Raw genomic sequence first — 13,836 nt, 5'->3', positions numbered from 1 at the left:
TTTAAGCAAAAATTTGGGTGGTGTACAGGCCACCCTTGGGCAAGGTGTAGCACCCGCTTAGCAAACACCCCACCCCCAATTAGGGTCACGTGAGGCCACGGGACCAGGTGGTGGATGGTCGGATGAGCAGCTGATGCATAAAAGACCGTAAGATATAGGAACAATTTTAGGCTATTTAACTCATCGGGCCTGCTTTGCCATTTCATTAGACCCAATCTCTTTCCTTCTCCCCATATCCTCTCAGGCCCCGATGAGTCAAAGATCTATCAACCCCTGCATAAACTATAGCCAGTGACTCGGCCTCCACAGCCAAGTCCTGCTTATGCGACCACTGATGCCAGACAGACAATTTCTGAAGAGTATTGATAATGGCTGGGGTAAAGACATTGACCTGAAGGAAGCAATGGTAAACCACTTCTGTGGAAAAAAATTGCTAAGAGCAATCAATGTCAAGGAAAGACCACGATCACCTACGCCATACGACACAGCCATAACACACAAACTTTAGGTAAATACATATGCTGAGCATTTATCAGGAACACTGAAGTTATTTTTAAAAGCATCATTTCAAGTGTTATCTGAGACATGAAGGATCATAAATTTTCAACCAATCCACACTCCACCCAAATGAGCAATTTCAAAAAAAGTTTAGTTACCGAGATCACTCCTTTCCCTGCAAGCTTCTTATTTTTCAGCATGAGTGGTCGCATCAGTCTCTTGCTGGAGACAATCTGTGTAAACAAAGCAGGACAAGTTTGGAAGTATGCTGCAATAGCACATTCTTCAATTGTTAATGCACTGCCCCAAAAGATTTCACAATAGAGCCCAAAAGATTAAAAATACATCAAACCAGCTAACCAAATGTACTGAAATTTAAAGATAAGCAGCATATCCCATCAGTGTTCAGACTGGAAATTAGGAGTGGACACATAATGCAGATGCCGGAATCTTGTTTTTGCTTAAGATCTAGATTGGTCCTCAGGAAGTGCTAACGTCTCATCTGCGAAATCACAATGAAAACTTCTAACAAAGTACAAAATTGAACTTATGTAAACATGTTGAAACTGCATTCACCCCGAACCCCACTCTTAGCAAGCACCCTGCCAAGTACTGCAAAGTATCCTGACTACATCGTTAAATTACTGAAACTAATCCAAAATGTAGGAAAACTACATTCAATTTAAACATTTACTAAATATTTGCTAAAACTCTTTAATAGAATTATTTACCATACCACTTCTGCATTTGTGTATTTAAGAAAACAATTATATTTATTGACCAATATGTTAAATATTGTTCAATCAATGCCATGTTTTACTCAGGCTGTAGACAGTACATTTTCTTTGTCCCAAGATAAAACAGCTTAAATAAATATAACAGTGTCTGGGAAACAAGAGAATTAGAAAGATTCTATTATCTACCTGTCCAAGCGTGCATTCAAACTGTCCCAAGAAATCATCATCGCTCAAGTCAACTGTTTTGTTATCAATATCGTAAATTCCAAACTTCAATTTCTGAACCTGCTCAAAGTAGTAATCAACCACAAACTTCTTAGAGAACTTTGGAGAAAGACAATTCTTAATTCGTTCTGTGCGATCAATCTGCAAAATGAACATGCCTTTAGTTAGCAAAAGAAAGCAGCAAAGACAGGGATAAGAAAAGCATCAGTTTAAAACCATATTGTTAATAAAGGAAATACAACAGTAGGCATCAGAAAAACATAATAACCCACAAATTCACCATTAGGCTCTGATAAACTAAAAGCAAATTCCAGAGTATGCAAGTGTGCAGCTATATGTGAGAATTGAGTAGTTGTATTGAGTCTGTGACTCTTCCACAAGCTGCTGTTATGAAATCAATGCAAAACCATGCAATTCCACTACCCACCCAATTATCACAGCAGAGAAACACAAAGCTGGTACAAAATAATTGTAAACATGGTCACAATTAATGACAAACCTCTCTAGCCATGAAAACATACTTTCTTCCACTTTTTCAAACAAGAGAAAATCAGCGGAAATCTAACCATCACACACAAAATGCTGGAGGAACTCAGCAGGTCAGGCAGCATTTATGGAAAAGAGTAAACAGTTAAAATTCCGGTCTGAGACCCTTTGGCAGGACTGGAGGAAAAAATAAGGAGATATAAAAGATGGGGAGGGGAGAGAGAAACACAAGGTGATAAGTGGGAGGGGGAGGGATGAAGTAAAGAGCTGGGAAGTTGATTAGTGAAAGAGATGCAGGGCTGAAGATGAGGGGGGAGTCCAATCAGAGAGTCCATGGAAGAAAGAAAAGGGGGGAGTCAATGGGCAGGCAAGGAGATAAGGTGAGAGAGGGAAAAGGGGATGTAGAATGGTGAAGTGGGGGAGGGGGCCATTATTGAAAGTTTGAGAGATCGATTTTCATGCCATCAGATTGGAGACTACCCAAATGGAATATAAAGTGTTGTTCCTCCAATCAGAGTGTGGCCTTATCTCAACAGTAGGGGAGGCCATGGATTGAACATAGTAGAATGGGAATGGGAAGTGGAATTAAAATGGGTGGCCACTGGGAGATGCCGCTTCTTCTGGCAAACGGAGTGTAGGAGCTCAATGAAACGGTCTCCCAATCGGGTCTCACCAATATATAGGAGGCCACACCAGGAGCACGGAACACAGTATATGACCCCAACAGACTCTCAGGTGAAGTGTCACCTCACCTGGAAAGACTGTTTCAGGCCCTGAATGGCAGTGAGTAAGGAGATGCTGGGGTAGGTGTGGCACTTGTTCTGCCTGCATGGATAAGTGCCGGGAGGGAGAGAGATCAGTAGGGAGGGACAAATGGACAAGGGAGTCGCGTAAGGAGCAATCCTTGTGGAAAATAGAACATGGGAGGGGGTGGAGAAGTGGAGGGAAAGATGTGCTTGGTGCTGGGATCCCACTGGAGACGGCAGAATTTCTGGAAAATAATGTGCTGGCCATGGAGGCTGGTGGGGTGTTAGGAGAGGACAAAAGGAATCCTATCCCTGGTAGGGGGGCTGGAAGTTGGGAAAAGTGCAGACATGCATGAAATGGAAGAGATGCAAGTTGAGGGCAGCGCTGATAGTGGAGAAAGGGAAGCCCCTTTCTTTGAAAAAGGACATCTCTTTCCTTCTAGAATGAAAAGTCTCATCGTGAGAGCAGATGCAGCAGAGACGGAGAAATTGAGAGAAGGTGATGGCATGTTTTCAAGTAACAGGGTGGGAAGAGATATAGTCCAGGTAGCTGTGAGAGTCTGAGGGTTTATAATTGAGACCAGTAAATGAGCTGTCTCCGGAGATAGAGACAGTGAGATCGAGAAAGGGGAGGGAGGTGTCGGAAATGGACTGGGTAAATTTGAAGGCAGGGTAGAAATTGGAGGTAAAGTAGATGAAGTGGATGAGCTTAGTCTGGGTGCAGGAAGCAGCATCAATACAGTCATTGATGTAGCGTGGAAAAGTGGAGGATGGACACTGGTGTAGGCTTGGAACATAAGACTGTTCCACGTTTTTTTACTCCATTCCTGCCAAAGGGTCTCAGCCCAAAACATCAACTGTGCTTTTTCTCCCCCCATAGATGCTGCCTGGCCTGCTGAGTTCCTCCAACATCTTGTGTGTGTTGCTTCCACTATTTCTGTTTCCTTTAATAGGAGAGATCTCTATTTGTTATTTCATCATCTGTATCAATTTTCATTTATCCTGAGGCACTTAGTGTTTCAGTGTGGAGCCATTAATCTAATTGCTTGGAGAATAATGCAACAGAATAACATGCACTGCAAATCATTCAGACAGGATTTTACAATCAAGTTCTCAATTTTGTTGTAAATAGATTCCTCTTGACTTTTGTAAGAAAAAAAAATACCCATGCCAATACCAGGTTTATCATGTTGACAAGACTGAAGGACTCTTGTTAGATTCAATGTGTCTCACTCCTAGTTAATTAAATTTAGAAATACGATTCATTTACTGTTTGAACCCTTAAATAAGATCACAACAAACACTGAGAAAAATTAACTGCTTACCTCAGCCCACTGATTTTCACCAGTACTTATGAAGAACACACACAATGGATCAGATTTGGAGCCAACATCTTCATTCAAAAGATTCTCACAAGAAATGCTTAATTCAACTTTAGTCACACACTGTGCCATCTGTTAGTCTGCTAAATGCAAAAGAAAAAAACCTCAATTGTCAGCTTATAAATTAAATGCATGAAAATAAGTTTCAACCCATCTTTATAAATTTTGCCTTTTCAGTTGTCTGCCCCTTTTTCAATCTCACTCAAAGCTGCCACAAAGACTCACGTTCGAGCAATTCATTCGCACTCAATGTTCCATACAAAATAAAAATCCTGTAGATGTTCTAACAGAAGTATAAACAGCTGCTAGAAACATTCAGATCAGACAGAATACATGTGTAATATTTCTGATAATGATGCATCAGTGGGTGAGAACTACAACATTTCATCTGAATAGGACCAATTTAGCACAATCCAGATAATGGTTCAGAAGCTAGAAAGTCAATCATGTGGAGGAATGAAAAAGCAGATGAACATTGTTAATCCTGGAAGCCCATGGACTGGTCTTTTTTTTTATTCCTCTTGTCCTACAAGGAAGAATGATATATAACTTTCAACTTACTTACAAGACCTGTACCTAGTCTCCAATTAATTATGTAATCAAGACAAAGGGAACATGTGCTGCATCATCAATTATTTAGTTTGCCAGAAGTCCTCTGTACACAGTTCAGCAGGGAACAAAAGAACTAAGCATGTGAGAAAGTATTATTTTACATAAATCAAAACCACGTTTTGATTATTTCTTTGTCCATGAATCAGCTAGTTCCTCCAATGAAACTGCACTACAAAATGTAAAATCCAAAAAAAAGTCAGGCAGCACCTGCAGGCAGAGAAAGAATTGTACTCGAGTTATGCAGGTTGAATTCTGCAAAGATCTTACATGATCTCATCTTTTATTGCCACACCTGCATTGTACAACATGGGAGATAGATCACGGTGTATTTACTTCAGCTAGGCTCAGCACCAAGTATTAACACCCTGAGCTGAAAAAAGCTATTGCTAAATTTATTAAGATTCAAGTGTACTTTATGGCTCTAACAAGATCAAGACATTAATGATTTTCATTTTGATCAAGCTATTTATAGCTTGTAGTTTTAGCTTGTGGAATAGAAGATAGCAAGCAATTTTTTTAAGCAATAAATGCAACTATAACTTCAATTTATGTCATTGATTACACTTGTATTAGTCAAAGAAAATGGATACGGGAGTCAGTAAGAAGCTCGCTTGCAACTTGGCTTAACATGGTGCCCCTTAACATCAAAGAGTCCTGGGATGCCTTACAAAATTTGATCTGAGGAACTTCTGATAGATGCTCCAAGCCTAAGTCAAAGAAATGGAATAAATATCATAAAAGGAGGAGGAGAGACAAGAGTATAGAGGTTTAAGGAGGAATTCCAGAAGACAGCCAGCCAAGCCACGGGTGACAATGGAAATATATATATCAAATCTCGAAGCAAAGAAGGTCAAACTTTTGTATGCTTTAGGTTTTTTTCCAATAACCCATTCTTCCAAAATAGATGGCTGTGTTTTAAAATGTACTGTCCTCCCACTATTTTAAGTTATTTGGTTGTGTCTGAACAATTCAATGAAGGTTTTTGGGAATTCAATGAGGGTTTCTGGGAACACACATGACCCTTAAGAGAATGAAGAATTTTAAGATAGCTGCATTATAGAAAATTTACATCAGCATGTATGGATAAAGTTAGGAAAAGATGGGAATGAAACAATTGTTTTTAGATGTGGCAATACTGGTAGATGTTAACAAGCATCTACCATGACAAGAAAACAGGATGGTGTTAGTTAAAAATAGGTATCAGAATTTTTGATAAACTCATTGTTATGGTAGGAAGAAATTGGGAGGCTTTCATGAGACCTCTGAAATAGTCACATGGAGTAGCACGAGACAACAGCAAAACTAGAATTGTTCTAAAGATTTGACCAGGCATTATTACTGATGGAGAGGAGATGGTACTCGGGCATCAGAACCTTTCCTCTAGTCTGCCTAACCTGCTGAGTTCCTCCAGCATTTTGTGTGTGATGGTTGGATTTCCAGCATCTGCTGATTTTCTCTTGTTTGAAAAAGTTGGAGAAAGTATGTTGACGGGCAGGAAGGAGAAAAAAAAATAAAGTGACGAAGGAACAAAATTTGTGGTAGGATAGAGGTAAATAGCTTCTATTCTCCCAGTATTTTCTAGAAGGAATTTGTTTATCCTATTATACCAAGAGATGAAATAAAGCCTAGACCTAGAACCATTCACATGCACTTTGAAACAGACGTAAACAGTTTAGATAACATCGCCAAGAGAAACTGAATAGTAGCATTCAAATACATTTAGAAGCAAAGTGTATGTGTCGTGTAAGGCAGAGGGAAAGTGTAGAAAGAGGATGTGTGGTCAACTGGCTTAAGTACTGTAGAAAGACTAGGAATAGTGTGGTGGGGGGTAACTATGCTACTGTTCATTATGATGTAGAATAGTCATTCACGTGAGACTCTACCCATTAGGTTAGTTTCTGTACTGTAACAAACAAAAGTTCAAACATGGGAGTTGTTAGATATCTAGACATCTTATTATCTTATTCTATAGCAAAGTATGTAATTGGAAATGTACCATAATTTGTAAGATAGAAAGGACTTGCATGAACAGAGTGGTTTCATTATCTGGTTAATATAACAAGAATTTGAGTTTGTGAGACATACATTATGGTATAAATACACGTCAGTGCATCTTTAGTATTTAGCCTACTTGACAAAATTGTGTACAATAAATATTTTCACAACATTACGATTTTCTATTCAAATGAGATAATCTAATCTTTTCCTTCCTCACTCCTGATAATTATAATAATCCAAACAAGCTTTGTAGATATGTTTAGTTATTTATTAATAATGCTTTTGAAAGAAATCCCAATTGTATAACCAAAAAGCACCCATCCATGCAGATAAAATGAAAATGAATGCATTTTGCCAGGTATAATCATGGTCAAGGACCATGGTCCTACTGTCCAATGAAAAGTCTCAGCCTGCTCAACCTTTCTCCATAATTTAGTCCCTTGAGTCCTGGCAACATCCTCATAAACCTTCCCTGAAATCTTACCAGCATAATGGCACCTTTCCTACAGTATTCCAACATCAATTAGAAGAGTTAGCTATTAAACTGCAAATACCTTTCAAACTTAAAAAGGATCAAAACATGATCTTAAAGACATATTCCACAAACATGTTCAAGTTGACATTGTGGGCTGAAGGCCATTCTTGTGCTATCCTGTTGTACATCAAAGCTAAACAAAAAAAAATCTGAAGGAAACACATCGTGTGAAGTCCAGTTTTCAAACAAATTAAAGGCAATATGTTTATAACTAGTCAAAAATATTAAATGAAAATAATAGGTCAGAGGGTAAAGTTATTTTTATTCCTGTTTTTCTCACTGTGCAACTTACCCCAAACTCCAAGAAAAGTCATTTCCAGAGCCTCAATGAACTCTCATCTCAAATATCTCAGCAACACACAGGCTTGGTGAAAATAATTACAAGGAGTGAAAATAAATTGGACAGAGTAAGATATTTTCAACTTTTGCCGTAAGTTCAGAGTACTAACTAATTACTGCAATTCAAATGATTGCTTGTCCAATGGAGGGACTTAATTATACATATTTTACCAAGACCACATTAACCTTCCTGCGTCTATGTTCCAAAATGAACCAAATGTAATACGTGTGAATACTTGTCTCAGAGAAAGCAAGAGATTGCTGTCGAAAAGTGCACGTCAGATTGCAGGATAAAATAAAAATCTGATCCTAGAAAGGATACAAAGTTGAATGCTCTTCAAAAGTCAGAAGCACCATCACCTTTGACTTTCTATTACAGGGGTGTCAAACTCATTTTAGGTCAAGGGCCGGATTGAGCAAAATGCAGCTTCATGCGGGCCGGATCAGTCGGACGCGTGCGAACGCAGCTTTCGTTGCCTCCGTTTTTTCAGCCTGCTCTCATGTGTCTCAGTCTCTGCTATAACTACAAAGTGTTTCACTTTACAAATTCCGTTTCTTATGAAGAAGACTGCCAAGCAAGACTGCCGAATAAACACTAAAAACCCTGAAAACCTGGTACCGGAATAAACTCAGCATTAGCCATATCATACGCCACAGGCGCTTCGATTACTGGGGCCAGCTTTAATAGTAATTAGATATTATCTCGCGGGCCAAAGATAATTCCACTGCGGGCCGGATTTGGCCCGCGGGCCTTGAGTTTGACATATATGTTCTGTTGTTTTTGAAAATTTGCACTAAACAACGTTTTACCATAAGACAGAGGAGCAGAATTAGGCCAGTCAGCCCATTGAGTCTGCTTCACTATTGTATTATGGCTGACTGATTTTCCCTCTTAACCCATTCTCCTGCTTTCTCCATGTAACCTTTGATGCATGCCCTTACTAATCAGGAATCTATCAACTTCCACTTTATATAAAACCATTCATTTTAATTTATTGCTGCTTCACATACAAACTGAACAATCATCGCTTAGCCATCAAGACCCATCATCCATCAGCTATGGCTAAACAAGTCAAAGAATGCAGTACTGAAAATACCTAGGTCGACAGAATCTAACTTTTGCTTGTAGGAGAAAAGACAACTTTGGGGAGAAGGAAGATAGTCTTAAATACAAGTAATTGTAGATGAGGCAGGTACAATTAGTTGGTCTAAAGATACATGAAGTGACAATCAGGGTTAGGGTTAGGGTACTGTCCAGCTGAAGGGTCTGGCCCGGAACGTCCACTGTTCTCTTTTCCATAGATGCTGCTAAGTTCCTCCATTATTTTATGTGAGTTGATTAGGAGCCCAAAGGCAGACTTTCAACAATTCAGGAATAGCTTCTTCTCCTTTGCCATCAGATTTCTGAATGGACATTGACCCAATGAACACAACCTCACTACTTTTTGTTTTCTTTTCGCAATACTTAATTAATTTTTAAAATATTATGAATTGTGCTGCTGCTGCATAGTAAGTTTTCAGACATATGCCAGTGATATTAAACCTGACTCTGACTTCATATCACTACAGCTTTGCAGGAAGTATTGCCAGACTAACAGAAGCCCACATCGTTTAAAAAATAAATAATTTTCTTTGAACCAGCATTAAGAACTTCTGCAGAATGCCTTTGATACACATGTTCCGATCTCCTTCACTGCTGAATGATTTGCAGGCTGCAACACAATGATATAACTTGCATCAACTGTTTCTGAAATGTAGTGCTGATGCCCAACAGTACATCAGTATTACTTACTACTACATTACAATGACAGCACAAGTAAAGCTAAATAATGATTAGTGTACAATTTTCCAATGAGGGATGGAAAACTTTCAGTAGAATAAATATGGAATATATATGCACGTTCTCTCCAAAATTGTTTTAATAAGTACTAAATGTCTATTTGGTTTTACTGACACAGCACTTACTCCAGATAAGTACCAAAAATCAGATTTCAGAAGCAAAACCTCACTGATAAAGTGTTTTGCAGGGTTTAATCAGAAGCAGACAGGCTTTTATAATCCATTTTAAGCAGATTGCTGACCTTTGTTACATTATTGAAATTGAGAATTTTACATTGACCTCAGCTGACAACCCAGCTTCTCTTAATTACCAAGAATGGCCAAAGGGGCAAACCACATCCAAAAAATATGAAAAATGACTCAGTACAGGCCTCAGAAACACTACACATAACCTGTTTTACAATTTAAATGGCGTACAGTGCCTGTTTTATGCAGCAAAAGCTACAAATTTAAAATCAACAATATACAGATACATATTCATCTGATATCATGAAACAGAAAGTGCCAACAGCAAATTGTTACAGAACATATTGTAACAAACAGTTATAGGCTTGTAGTAGCTTTCCTTTGACTCTTCCAGGAACTTCATTTAATTCATGTCTACGGTAGCTTCCAATCTCAAACCACCTCCACCCTTCACAATGTCTGCTTCTCCTTCCTTAAGTCCTGATAGATAAATTCCTTCTATCTGGTCTTAACCGTGGAGTTTATTTTTTCTCACCTTAACTAATTTGTATTCCTTTATCCAGTCTCTTCATCAGATTCCCAATGGTTTCAGTTTCCTGGCCTTGCTAATTCTGCTGCTGTAACTCATTTTCAAGGTGTTTATATTTCAGGAAGGGTAAGACAAAGGAACACGTACCAATCCTCAGAGGGATCAGAAGTAGAGAGAGTGAGCAGCTTCAATTTCCTGGGCATCAAGATCTCTGTGGATCTAACCTGGTCCCAATATATTGATGTAGTCATAAAGAAGGCAAGATAGCAGCTGTACTTTATTAGGAGTTTATAGAGACTTGGCATGTCAACAAATACACTCAAAAACTTCTATAGTTGTACCGTGTACCGCTGCATAACTGTCTGGCATGGAGGGGCTACTGCACAGGACTGAAAGAAGTTGCAGAAGGTTGTAAATCTAGTCAGCTCCATCTTGGGCACTAGCCTACAAAGTACCCAGGACATCTTTAGGGAGCGATGACTCAGAAAGGCAGCGTCCATTATTAAGGACCTCCAGCACCCAGGGCATGCCCTTTTCTCACTGTTACCATCAGGCAGGAGGTACAGAAGCCTGAAGGCACACACTCAGCGATTCAGGAACAGCTTCTTCCCCTCTGCCATCCGAGTCCAAAATGGACATTGAAGCTTTGGACACTACCTCACTTTTAAATATATCGTATTTCTGTTTTTTTCACATTTTTTAAAAATCTGTTCAATATACGTAATTGATTTACTTGTTTATTTATTGTTTTATTTTATTTATTATTTTTTTCTCTCTACTAGATTATGTATCGCATTGAACTGCTGCTACTAAGTTAACAAATTTCACGTCACATGCCGCTGATAATTCCCAGGTATAAACTTAAACATAATAATCTCAATTTCAGCATGGCCATCCGATTCTTCTGAATCTCCACTTCTTACCAGAGTAAGCTAACCAACCTTCTCTGCTTCCTTGAATGAAAGCCCAGCCATTACTCTGCTACCATTCCCTCCTCTAGCTGTCTCAACTTGTTTTCATATTGGCCAGCTTCTCTGATTTCACTCACCTCTCCCAAATAAATGTTTTATTAATGTTCAGTTCATTGATGGCCCTATTTTTACATTTTCCCACCACTTATCATAAGCTAGGAAATTCTATTAATTGCAGTTAATATTACAGTTATCTATTGCAGTTAATTTATTCTTTTCTATCCACTTCTGACATTTATTTTAGGGGCAGTAAACTAACTGACTTTCAACTAGCTTCATACAATGACTACATTCTAATTTCCCAGTTTCTCCATCTCTGTCAAATCTCATCCCTCAATGCTACTGAGTAATCCCAAACCTAACCCACTGCCGACAGGCCTGCCCATCTCCTCATCTCCTCCATCCTTAAACTTTATTTGGGCCTTTACTTCCACCCAAACAGACTCCACAGACAATAGGTCAGCTAAAACTATTTCCAATAACTATAGCATGTGACCATCAAACATGCCTGCCATACCCTTCCTTTAGGACGAACATTCACAACATGTCACCTCTTCATTTCCCTCAATAACCAGTAAGCTCAGAACATACCTACAGATACCTCTTCTTGTATCTCACTCCTCCCCGAAGCCCAACTCAGTCTCGGAGAAACAAGGTACCATACTACATTTGCTGCTGCTCTTGTCTATATACTGTGGAGAAGATTATACAGCGTCTCCTACATACCAGACACTCTGAAGATGCTGAAAATTCCAAAGCAATACACACAACAAATGCTGACAGATTCTCAGCAGGTCAGGCAGCATCTATGGAAAGAATTAAAAAGTGTCTACATTCCGGCAGAGACCCTTCTTGAGGACTGGAGAGGAATGGGAAAGACGCCTGAACAAAAAGGTGGGGAGAGGGGAAGGGGGATAGCTAAAAGGTAATAGGACAAGCCAGGTAGATGGGAAAGGTAAAGAGCTAGAGAGCAAGGCGTTTACGTTCATACCCCACGGGCCTTTAAGGAATTTAATCACTGTTTCGTAGAACGTAGCCTAATCTGAGGCACTAATTATTTTTCTAACTTCCCCATAGAATTAAAACATTAATATGGTTTAGTTGTTAAGCATGCATTAGGGTATTCTTTCAACATTGACTCCACTCCTGAAAACCATCACAACAAAAGTAAACTAACAACACACTATCACATTAAAAGCATAGAGTAAAGTGAACGGCGTCCCAGTCCTTACGAAGTAAAGAAGCGCGAGGTGATACCAAAGTTACAGGCAGGGCCGACGGGTTTGCTGGAGACCTGCAGAGTGTCTGATCCGGTACTTCCTGCGGCGCAATGCTGGGTGATCCGCAGGGCGGACCCTCGACACCGTCCGGTTTTCAGTTCGCGGATTCGACTGCGATTGAAATGTTTCTGACCAAGACCCACAGTCTTCGCAAGCACCAGTGGGTTTTCCAGAGGAATTATTCAATCTGAGTTGTTGTGATCTTTTCACGTCTCCTTCTCGGGCAGCTGTCATTTCCAGGGGCGGTTCCCCCTAAAGAAGCCATTCTTTGCGCGTCAGCCCAATCGCAGCTGAACTAAAATCAACACTTAGACTTGAAACTTGACAGCTGTGTGTTTGTGGGCGGACAAAAATTGAGGGTTATCAAACCTAGGCTCAGAAAGAACACTGCATGATAAGATGGTTAATCCTTTTTTTAAATTAAAGTGACTTCCACGACTTAATAAACTAATTACTTTATAAAATAGTAATGAGTGAAATTCCTGCGGAACCCCAACCAGGCTTCTGCGGAAACGGAGCCACCATCTGTATTTCGCGGGAAGAAATCAGTTTTAGTAGTGCGTTGATTGTACCGCGGAGTGCCACATTGAATAGATAAACTGAAAGAAAAAGAGCAAAGCAAAGTGACGCGGCCGAGCACCGGAGTTAGGAGTAAATTCGATTCACCGAGAAAATGGGTGGGGAGGCAGACTGCAGTTGTTCTTCACGTTTCACATTGCACCATTGGGGGTTTCGAAATGCGTATGACAGATAAAATAAAACAAAGAAAATACTAGAAACACTCACATTTTGGGCAACTTCCCCACCTTTTTCAGGATTTTGAAGAAATTCTTTTCACGACTTCCTGGTCCACTCTGTACACACCAATCATTCAGCTTCTCATGACACTTTTCTCTGAAACACAGGAGATACAACCTTTCACCCCCCCCCCACCCCATCAAACAGGACTCAGTCAGTCTTTCCAGTTTAAACAGTGAAGAGTTTGCACTTTTCCCAATTTAATATATTATGTTTGTATTGCTACACTGGAGAAATCAAATGCAGAATGAGTTACTGGTGTTTGCAGGAGTGACCCAAACCCCCAAAATTCCTGTTGCCTGCTATTTTAATTCTCCGTCCCGTCACACCATGATTTATCTGTCTGTAGACCCTTGCACACTTATGATGACATCCTAGGAAAGCTTGAAAAACTCAACTAGTGAATAGGTACTGAAATGCTTTCTGAATTCCCAATAGCAAATTCTGCAATTGCGGGTAATATGCTCTCTCTGTAGAACTAGCTGGTCCATCTGTGATACTGACTCGGTCTTTTTTCACCATTAGCATAGCTTGAAGCTATTTGATATGTCTCACAGCTCTGCTTCTTACAAATTTTATTTTGAAACGTGTTATCACTTACTACCTTCCCACATTTCATTGGGAGATGAATTAATCAGATTATCTCTCTAACTGCCCACATTAATGAATTAATCA

The 13,836-nt window shown here is 39.5% G+C and overlaps 1 protein-coding gene across 4 annotated transcripts in view; it reads right to left on the bottom strand.

Moving 5' to 3' along the window:
• LOC140727050 (copine-3-like) overlaps positions 1 to 13,298 on the bottom strand; it is a 42,424-nt gene extending 29,126 nt beyond the window's left edge. The window contains exons 1-4 of one of the 4 annotated variants that reach the window (XM_073044266.1): positions 13,150 to 13,298; positions 4,018 to 4,157; positions 1,422 to 1,601; positions 657 to 731 (exon numbers count right to left, since the gene is read on the bottom strand). In XM_073044266.1, coding sequence (XP_072900367.1) covers positions 657 to 731; positions 1,422 to 1,601; positions 4,018 to 4,146 — 384 coding nt within the window. In that variant the 5' untranslated portion in view covers positions 4,147 to 4,157; positions 13,150 to 13,298. Of the gene's footprint in view, positions 1 to 656; positions 732 to 1,421; positions 1,602 to 4,017; positions 4,158 to 12,315; positions 12,664 to 13,149 lie in introns of those variants that run through there. The other 3 variants (XM_073044285.1, XM_073044275.1, XM_073044256.1) reach the window with 3 other exon arrangements.
• Between the last annotated feature and the right edge of the window lie 538 nt (positions 13,299 to 13,836).

The sequence above is a fragment of the Hemitrygon akajei genome, chromosome 1, assembly GCF_048418815.1.
Source record: "Hemitrygon akajei chromosome 1, sHemAka1.3, whole genome shotgun sequence".
In the NCBI taxonomy this organism is placed as follows: Eukaryota; Metazoa; Chordata; class Chondrichthyes; order Myliobatiformes; family Dasyatidae; genus Hemitrygon; species Hemitrygon akajei.
The sequence above is the reverse complement of the archived record's forward strand: the minus strand, read 5'-3'. Positions and strand labels throughout refer to the sequence as shown.